Source organism: Lactuca sativa, chromosome 9 (assembly GCF_002870075.4).
Source record: "Lactuca sativa cultivar Salinas chromosome 9, Lsat_Salinas_v11, whole genome shotgun sequence".
In the NCBI taxonomy this organism is placed as follows: Eukaryota; Viridiplantae; Streptophyta; class Magnoliopsida; order Asterales; family Asteraceae; genus Lactuca; species Lactuca sativa.
In genome coordinates, this window is record NC_056631.2 from 73561732 (window position 1) to 73571599 (window position 9868).

Consider the following 9868-nt stretch of genomic DNA (forward strand, 5'->3'; position numbering starts at 1 on the left):
ATTTAATTTGTATGATCGCTTCATGAAAAATTTATGATCAACTAGATGTAACTGAGGGTACTAAGGTAATTTCACAGTTCCACAATAACTAATAAACCAAGCCATACACTGTCTATTAAACTATGATCGAGTCATCAACTCAAAGTTTAGATCTTTTTGGATCTTGAAGTATTCAAAGAGTGCTTGCTCCTATTTATATATGTGGTTTATATTGTTTTAGCGTATAATTATTAAGAGCCAAGGATCAAAAGGTCTATTTTGTACTTTTAGGTAGGTTATGGAGTGATAAAGAAAGCGAACATGACATGAGGTATCTCATGCTTTCTTTATTTTTATTCCAAAGTTAACCTTTTTTTTTTCTAGATACAAGATGCAAATAGATAAAAACAAAAATATGACTATACCCTTCTAGTCAAAACTGATGTAGCAAATGACACACTATCCATGCTTTTGGCTTTGTGATTTGATTAATCTTTTGCTTACCCATTGAGATTTCTTTACAGTAAGTCAGTTGTCCTTTTCTTGCATCTTGAATTTTTGAAGATGATCTATATGATTAACAATTATAACCCCAATCTAGGATTCTATTTATCTCTTAACACATGGCACCACCAATGAAGTAGATTACTAACTACATATTATTCTAATGAGTTTTTTCAGCTAATTTTTGATTAAAAACTCTTGTTTCACCACCAGAATCTTCGAGAATGTGATTTCTACCTATCAAATAGTTTTCGGAGCTTAATATAAGCATAAACTCAACGGTATCTGCTCAGGAGTGAGAATCTCGTAAACCATGCATGCTTTATGACTTTCAAACTTTTTAACAATTTTATAAAATTGTGTCGTTAATCGTAAGTCACTAAAATATAGCTTGATGTTAATATTGATAAAAGGAAGTCACATATTGAAATGAAGATTTTAGATAAAGATCGAATTTTCACATTTTGAACTTGCAAAGTATGAATGCTCTATTATTTAATTGTCAATTCCCATAGGCCATATATGTTAACTGGAAGCGTTTGATTCGTTCAACCTTCTCTCTTAATGAAGAGCCATGTAAATGTTGGCCATTCGTCTAGGGATTTAAGCATTGATCTGGTCTCTATTTAGGTGAAATATAGTAATTAAGAAAGTCAATAAACAATCTTGAAACAACTATGGAGGTGACTTTTCATGAACCCAACACCACAACACATGAAATCTCATAACGAATGGGGTAAATGAGAGGTTATATAATACTTCCGTAGATAACCTTTGACATATGAAATGTATACGCCCACAATGGTGCCAATAAAGGTAAGAAGGTAAATATTATACAAAACGCACAATCAGGTAAAAGTAACAAAGGGCCTATAGGCATTCTTTCAAGGGAACATGCATTTTAGAGAAAGATAAAATCTTTGGTATTAGGTAAATGTAAAATTAGGAATGTAGTCACCATTAAACAAATCAAAATTGTAAGCGACCAACTCCCTTAATTAATATACAAAAAAAGATCAGGATTCCAATTGAAAACCTCATTTCTATCTTTTTATTATATAAGAACATCATTTTCCTTGCACAGATTATCTTGTTACTAAAATGAGGTGCAAGTCATCAGCTAACCAAAATCTAAAGCACAAAAAGGGCTTATGGTCACCCGATGAAGATCAAAAACTCAAAGACTACATCATCAACCATGGTCTTGGCTGCTGGACTTCTGTCCCCATTAATGCAGGTAAGTTAATTAACATCATATGCTATATGTGATAATAAGTTGTGTCATGACTTTTAGAGTTGACTTTATGGTTTTATCGATATCACAGGTTTACAAAGGAATGGAAAAAGTTGTAGATTAAGATGGACTAATTATCTAAGGCCAGGATTAAAGCGAGGGACATTCACCACACATGAGGAACAGATCATTTTAACTCTTCATGGCATGTTAGGCAATAAGTAAGCATGTATTATAAATAAACTTTTTTTTATTTGGATTTTTTTCCTTATTATATGATTTTGTAAACAATTACTCTATTGATCATCACCTCCATAATTGATAAATATATAATCACTAAATGTATAACGATCATTACAAAAAGTAAATTAATTTAACAATGCATAATGTTCGTGTTTTTATATTTTGGATTGTTCTATTTTATTTTCCTCAAATCTTAACTACCTGCTAATGTAAGATCATTTTTTGTACCTTGGATTAGAGTTTAAGGTGAAGTCCACCATCAAAATATTCACTATGTCCACATTTGGTCACTCCACAATTACAAGAATCAAAATGTGTTACTATTTATTGCATATAGCCCATAGCCCATTAACTAATACAACGGTTAAATTGGTACAAGACAATGATCAGAACACCACTGAAATCATATAACTTATTCACGGTTTATGTAATGCGTATAGATAACAAAAAATTGTTTCGAACTTATATGTGCATAAAAACAGTTTATAAAGCTTGTAAGTTGACAATTAACAAAAATAATGCCATTATATAGTTATTAGTGTACAAAAAATTATATATATCTAAGAAACTAATACAGGCCCGCTTCAAATATCTCAGGTGGTCACAAATGTCACAGCACTTGCCAGGAAGGAGTGATAATGAGATAAAAAATCATTGGCATTCTTATCTGAAGAAGAAAGTTGCCAAATTACAAAGCATAACGCCTTTAGACACATTAAATGAAGAATCCTGTTCTTCTTCTACTTCTTTAAAGTCAACAAGAACAGGTTCAAGTATCGAATCAAATGATGTGGAGCCTTTAGATTATTCAAAAGTAACTGGTCTTAGAATCCCACCAAAGATTTTATTTGCTGACTGGCTCTCACTAGATCAGTTTCAGTTGTTTAATAATAACAATTCAGATGAATTATCATATTCAATGGATGCATTTAATCATACTTGTAGCTCTCAAGAAACAGTTATAAATGGGGGATCATATAGTAGTGGCATTCAAGAAGGATCAAGAGCTGAATGTCAAAATGTGGAACATGACTTCTATGATTTGATCTTTGAAGAAATTATAGGTCCAAACTTTAACATTAATGCATTGTAGTCCATGAAAGGACATGAGCAATCCAACTCATGATCTTTATAACCTTGGAGGGAGCTAGACTTAATTTTGTAAGAGCTTTTAAGTCCATGAGTTGTCTTATCTTTGAAGTCGGACCAAAATATTTGCAAATGTAATAAAAATGTCATGTCATTTTATTTACATTGTGTTTTGTTATTGAAATTTCGAACAATTGTGCTTGCTTTGTTGTTGCAAACAAACCATCGTTATTGGCTTCTTGCAATAATGCAAGGAAAATAACCGCACCCATTTTCTATAATGGGTGTAAGGGGAGGCTAGTGTTGGAAGAAAGAAGGACTTAAACAAGAAATTCTAATACAGAACAGGGAGAACATGAAAAAACTAATAATACTTGTAGCTCTCAAGAAACAGTTATAAATGGGGGATCATATAGTAGTGGCATTCAAGAAGGATCAAGAGTGAGTAAGAGTGATCTGCAACAAAATTCTGAATGTCAAAATGTGGAACATGACTTCTATGATTTGATCTTTGAAGAAATTATAGGTCCAAACTTTAACATTAATGCATTGTAGTCCATGAAAGGACATGAGCAATCCAACTCATGATTTTTATAACCTTGGAGGGAGCTAGACTTATTTTTTTAAGAGCTTTTAAGTCCATGAATTGTCTTATCTTTGAAGTCGGACCAAAATATTTGCAAATGTAATAAAAATGTCATGTCATTTTATTTACATTGTGTTTTGTTATTGAAATTTCGAACAATTGTGCTTGTTTTGTTGTTACAAACAAACCATCGTTATTGGCTTCTTGCAATAATGCAAGGAAAATAACCGCACCCATTTTCTATAATGGGTGTAAGGGGAGGCTAGTGTTGGAAGAAAGAAGGACTTAAACAAGAAATTCTAATACAGAACAGGGAGAACATGAAAAAACTAATAATACTTGTAGCTCTCAAGAAACAGTTATAAATGGGGGATCATATAGTAGTGGCATTCAAGAAGGATCAAGAGTGAGTAAGAGTGATCTGCAACAAAATTCTGAATGTCAAAATGTGGAACATGACTTCTATGATTTGATCTTTGAAGAAATTATAGGTCCAAACTTTAACATTAATGCATTGTAGTCCATGAAAGGACATGAGCAATCCAACTCATGATCTTTATAACCTTGGAGAGAGCTAGACTTAATTTTGTAAGAGCTTTTAAGTCCATGAGTTGTCTTATCTTTGAAGTCGGACCAAAATATTTGCAAATGTAATAAAAATGTCATGTCATTTTATTTACATTGCGTTTTGTTATTGAAATTTCGAACAATTGTTCTTGTTTTGTTGTTACAAACAAACCATCGTTATTGGCTTCTTGCAATAATGCAAGGAAAATAACCGCACCCATTTTCTATAATGGGTGTAAGGGGAGGCTAGTGTTGGAAGAAAGAAGGACTTAAACAAGAAATTCTAATACAGAACAGGGAGAACATGAAAAAACTAAAGAACAATTTGTTGTGAACAGATTTCTTATTCAATATTCTGCCCACATTTGATTAAGTACATAGCCATATAAATACCAAAAAAAAAAAGAAACCGATTAATACTAATTTATGGGTAATCGTGGACCATTTATTTGAAATTAAGTAACAGCTACCAAAAACAAAACTGAAATCTTAAATGCTAAGTAGTGGGATAGAAGCTACTGGAAGTTTTGAGCACCATTATTCAACACACCCACTTGCTTCAAAACTTGTTACTCTCACACGGAACCTGAAGAAATTATGCTCGACACTTGGAAGAGACTTTGTGAGCACATCTGCAACTTGCTCGTTAGCTCCACAATGCTTCAAAATGATTTCTTTCTCAGCAACTAAATGACGAAAAGATGGTAACGGGTGGCTATGTGTTTTGTCCTACTGTGCAAGGAGGGATTCTTTGTCATTGCAATTGTTGCTTGATTGTCACAAAAGATTTCTGTTAGGCCAACTTGCTTTTGTAGAAGATCGGCAATTAAGTATCCTTCTTAACCACATAGCTTGACAAGCCGATGATGTTGTTGTAAAATACTCCGCTTCTGATGAGGATAGTGCTACGATATCTTGTTTTTTTGAGCTCCATGAAACAACACCTGAACCAAGAGAAAAAACATAACCAGAGGTGCTCCTTCGATCTTTCAAACAACCACCCCAATCACTATCAATAAACCAATATAATTTCAGATTAGGTACATTTGAGTGCCAAATCCCAAACTCAAACATTCCAACTATACAGCGAAGAATCCTCTTTGCTGCTCCTAGATGATGAACTGAAGGACTATGCATAAATCTTGAAACTTTGCTAACCAGAAATGGAATATCACGTCTGGTGTGAGTTAGGTAGTTCAAGCCTCCAACTATACTCTTGTAGTGTTTCACATTTGCGAACTTTGTGCCATCATTTGCAACAAGTGATTCATTCATATTCATCGGTGTTAAACACGGATTTGTACTCATCATATTGAATCATTTAAGCAAGTCAGTAGCATACCTTTTTTGCCAAATAAAAATTCCATCATCACAATGGTTCACCTCCAGGTCAAGAAAGTAATGTAACAAGCCTATATCTGACATCTCAAAATTTTTAATCATCGAAGATTTGAACTCAGCAACAATAGACTCACATGACCCCATATAAATAATGTCATCTACATAGATGCAGACTAATAAAAAATATGTTTTACCTTGCTTTTTTACATAGAGAGTAGGCTCACTTTTACTTCTATCAAATCTGTTTTCTTGAAAGTACGAATCTATCTTGTTGTACCATGCTCTGGGGGCTTTCTTAAGCCCGTATAAGGCTTTTTTCAACCTATACACTTTGCTATCATCACCACATGAAAATCTTTCCGGTTGAGAGACATACACTTCTTCTAGCTCTCCATTTAGAAATGCCGATTTAACATCAAATTGGTACACTTTCTATTTTAATTGTGCTGCTAAGGCAAGAAAAATTCTAACTGTTTCAAACCGAGCAACCGGAGAAAAGGTTTCTTCGTAATCGACTCTGTGTTGTTGAGCATACCCTTTCACAACCAAACACGCTTTATGCTTCTGGATTGTATCATCGACATTGTATTTTGTACGATACACCCATTTGAGGCCTATGACATTTTTTTCTTTGGGCAAATCAACCAAATCCCAATTCTCATTCTTTCTAATAGCCGCAATCTCATCTTTCATCGCATCTTGCCACATCAGTTTCTCTGCCGCATCATCATAAGAGATAGGATCAGGATCAGATGCATATAATGCAAAGCTACATGAAGCATATATATATATATATATATATATATATATATATATATATATATATATATATATATATATATCCTCCAGTGATCGAAACTTTTTGGAGGACTTTCAGATGAAGAGCTTGAGGGTGAAGAAGATCCCGATGGTGAAGAATGTGGAGTTGAAGGTGGTGTAACATTATCTCCATTTTGAGAATTGATCATTTCTGAATCTGTGGATTTATTACCCTCAAATGTAACAAGAACATATTTTGGTGAGTTTTGTGAAACCGATGCTTTCCAACTCTATTGTTCTACCTCATTAAATTCAACATTCCTCCTTATAATAATTTTTTCACTAATCGGGTTAAATAACATGTACGCCTTTGATGAAGTAGAATAGCCAATGAAAAGGCATTTCTCTGACATTTGATCAAGCTTGGTGCGAGATGATGTGACTAATGCATAAGCAATGCACCCGAAGATTTTTAAGCGACTTACTTGCGGCTTTCTACCTTTCCATGCTTCATAGGGAGTTCAATTTAGAACATCCTTTGTAGGCGAGATGTTCAAAATGTATACAACAGTTGCAATGCCTTCAGCCCAAAAATAAATTTGGAAGCTTTCTTGCTGCCATCATGCTTCTTTCCATGTCACTAATGGTTCGGTTTTTTCGTTCTGCTACTCCATTCTGTTCTGGAGTGTGCGGTGCAGTAAATTCCTTACGAATACCATTAAACTCACAAAATTCATTAAATTTTTGTGAGGTAAATTCACCACCATTATCGGAACGAAGAACTTTCATGTTATTCCCATTCACTTTCTCTACCAAAGCCTTAAATTTTTTGAAGCAATCATCTATAAACAACAAGAAATATCCACTTCCAGCCAACGAATCAACAGTCATTAGACCACAACATCGGTATGCACTAATTTAAGACAAGAAGAAGCTCTCCAAGACTTACCTACAGGAAATGATTTTCGAGTTTGTTTCCCATATACACACCCTTCACAAAAATCCACTGTATCTATTGTTGGCAGCCCTAAAACCATATTTTTCTGATGTAGCAATTTCAACCAATTTATATTTAAGTGACCATAACGTAGATGCTAAATGCTTGACTCACTAGTAGCAACTAAAGTACACTTCTCCATGGTTGAAATTTTAAGTGGAAACATTCTATTTTGTGTCACGGGAATGTTAGCAATGGGCTGACCAAATTTTTGTCTCTAATTAAATAGTACCCATCATCAAAAGTAATTGAATACCTAGAACACATTAATTTCCCAACACTTAGCAAATTATGGGCTAATTTAGGAACATATTGAACATCATGAAGAAGTTTTGCATTACCTTGAGTGCTTTTGATAGAGACTGTACCTTGTCCTTCAATTTGCAATGCATTGTCATCTCCAAAATGAACTAGACCCTTTTGAGTCTCATCAAGCTCTTTAAACAAAGACTTTGTTCCTGTCATATGGTTTGAACATCCGCTGTCCAAAAGGCACACGCCATTAGACGTATCAACTGTGGAAGAATGTGCCATGAATAGCTTGCTGTCCTCTTTAATTTTTTATGAAAAGTTTGCATGATTTTGTTCTTCTCGTTTCTTGGTCCAACAATCAACTTATTTGTGGCCAAGTTTGTTGCAATCTCGACATTGAGGGTTTTGTTCTTCTCTCTGCTTACTCCAACAATCAGCTTCCCTATGGCCAATTTTGTTGCAATGTTGACATCGAGGGATGTTTTTTTTTTGTTGGCGTTGATCAGCAAACTGAACTATTCCTCTGCTACGACCACGAAATCCACCTCTTCCTCGTCCACGACCACATGAACTTTCTGCACTTCATTTATTCTGATTCCTAGTTTCTTGAAATGCCTTCTCATCGACTTTCTCACAACACCTGTTCATTCTATCTTATGGGCTATCAAAGAACTCATTAGTTCATCAAAAGTATAAGTGGATAGGTCCTTTATTTCCTCGATTGCAGCCACGACATGATTAAAATCCTTGGTCAAACTCCATAAAACTTTACTGACTATGATTTCATTGCTAACATTATCACCGTATGACCTCATGTGGCTGACAATTTCAGACACTCTTGAAAGAAAAACTTGCACCTTTTCTTTCTCTTTCATGCCCAAGGTCTCGAATTCACGACGAAGAGATTGTAGTTTGACATTGATGACTTTTCGATCACCAAGAAATTCTTGTTTCAGAATTGCCCATGCCTGGTTTGAGGTTGTTGCTTCTACAATACGTGGGAAAAACTCATCATCCAATGATGATTAGATGAAGAATAAAGCCTTTGCATCCTTCTTTCGAGTTTCTTGTAATTGCTGATCTGGCTCTGTTGGTGCCGAGTTTGGTTCTGCATACCCATTATCCACCAAATCCCATAGCTCTTGGGACTTCAACATTGTCTTCATTTTGAGACTCCAAAGGTGGTACTTCTCCCCCTTGAAAACTAGAATCAATGGTTGTGCTGTAGAACTTGTACCATTGGTTGTCATTGTACCGGCTCTAATACCAATTTTGTTGGAAGAAAGAAGGACGTAAACAAGAAATTATGATATAGAACAAGGAGAATAGGAAAAAACTAAAGAACAATTTGCTATGAAGAGATTTTTATTCAATATTCTGCCCACATTTGATTGAATACACAACCATATAAATACTAAAAAAAAAAAAACCTAACAAAGCTAGAAATAAGCAAAAGCAACTGCTAATAGTAATTTATGTGTAATCATGGACGACTTATTTGAAATTAAGTAACAACTACCAAAAACGAAACTGAAATATTAAATGCTAAGTAGTGGGATAGAAGCTACTGGAAGTTATGAGCAGATTCAACAGCTAGATATAGTTCCTTGTTCATCTATCGTAACATTTGTGAATTGGAGATTTGGAGTTTTTAGTCTTATTATATAAGTTAATTAAATATAATTAAATTTGTGTTCCTAATTTAATTAATAAAAGACCGGAGGTGATAAAAACATTTGTATATAAGGTACATACTACTAAAAAATCTCAAAATAACTACAACACGATCCGTAGGTATTCAATAGGTATACGACTTTACCTACGAAATTGTGATGAAAAATGTGTTATAACATAATCGCTTGTGGGTAAATGTTAGCGACGAAATTGTGATGGATTACCTACCGAATAAAGACGACATTTTCCGTAGGGAATTTACCGATAGAATATCTATGAAATGTTTTACCGACGGATTTCCTACGACATAGCGACAGAACCTAGTTTGACCAACTTACCAACCGAACTGCGACGGGATATTTACCGACGGAATTAGTAGAATTTAAAAAAAAAAATAGCAGTTTTTTTATGCCTAAAATGCAGAAAAAAAACCAATCGATTAAACTTATATAATTTGAGACGGAAGTAGTAATAAAATTCTTATTATTGAATCCTTTAATTTCAAAAACGACGTGAATTCGAGAATTCGATTAAAGGGTTTTTCATCTGTATATTATTTTCATTAGAAGGTTCGGCACATACCTTTTATGGCACATAGAAATACCTAACATTTTCTTGATGTAGCCACTTCGAAGCCTAAGAA

General features: G+C 34.1%; 2 protein-coding genes across 2 annotated transcripts; one reads left to right on the plus strand and one right to left on the minus strand.

Moving 5' to 3' along the window:
* Positions 1–1522: 1522 nt before the first annotated feature.
* LOC111901646 (transcription factor LAF1) lies at positions 1523–3648 on the plus strand. The gene is made up of 3 exons (XM_023897532.3): positions 1523–1720; positions 1809–1938; positions 2558–3648. The coding sequence occupies exons 1-3, from the start codon at positions 1585–1587 to the stop codon at positions 3051–3053; spliced, it is 762 nt and encodes a 253-aa protein (XP_023753300.2). The 5' UTR covers positions 1523–1584; the 3' UTR covers positions 3054–3648.
* A 1331-nt stretch (positions 3649–4979) lies between these two features.
* LOC111901648 (secreted RxLR effector protein 161-like) lies at positions 4980–5483 on the minus strand. Its single transcript, XM_023897534.1, has one exon. The coding sequence runs from the start codon at positions 5481–5483 to the stop codon at positions 4980–4982; it is 504 nt and encodes a 167-aa protein (XP_023753302.1).
* Positions 5484–9868: the final 4385 nt, after the last annotated feature.

Coding starts and splice junctions, on each gene's coding strand:
- LOC111901646 (XM_023897532.3), top strand. CDS start 1,585: ATGAGGTGCAAGTCATCAGCTAACCAAAATCTAAAGCACAAAAAGGGC. Junction 1,721..1,808: donor TTCTGTCCCCATTAATGCAG/GTAAGTTAATTA, acceptor TCGATATCACAG/GTTTACAAAGGAATGGAAAA. Junction 1,939..2,557: donor CATGGCATGTTAGGCAATAA/GTAAGCATGTAT, acceptor CAAATATCTCAG/GTGGTCACAAATGTCACAGC.
- LOC111901648 (XM_023897534.1), bottom strand. CDS start 5,483: ATGAATATGAATGAATCACTTGTTGCAAATGATGGCACAAAGTTCGCA.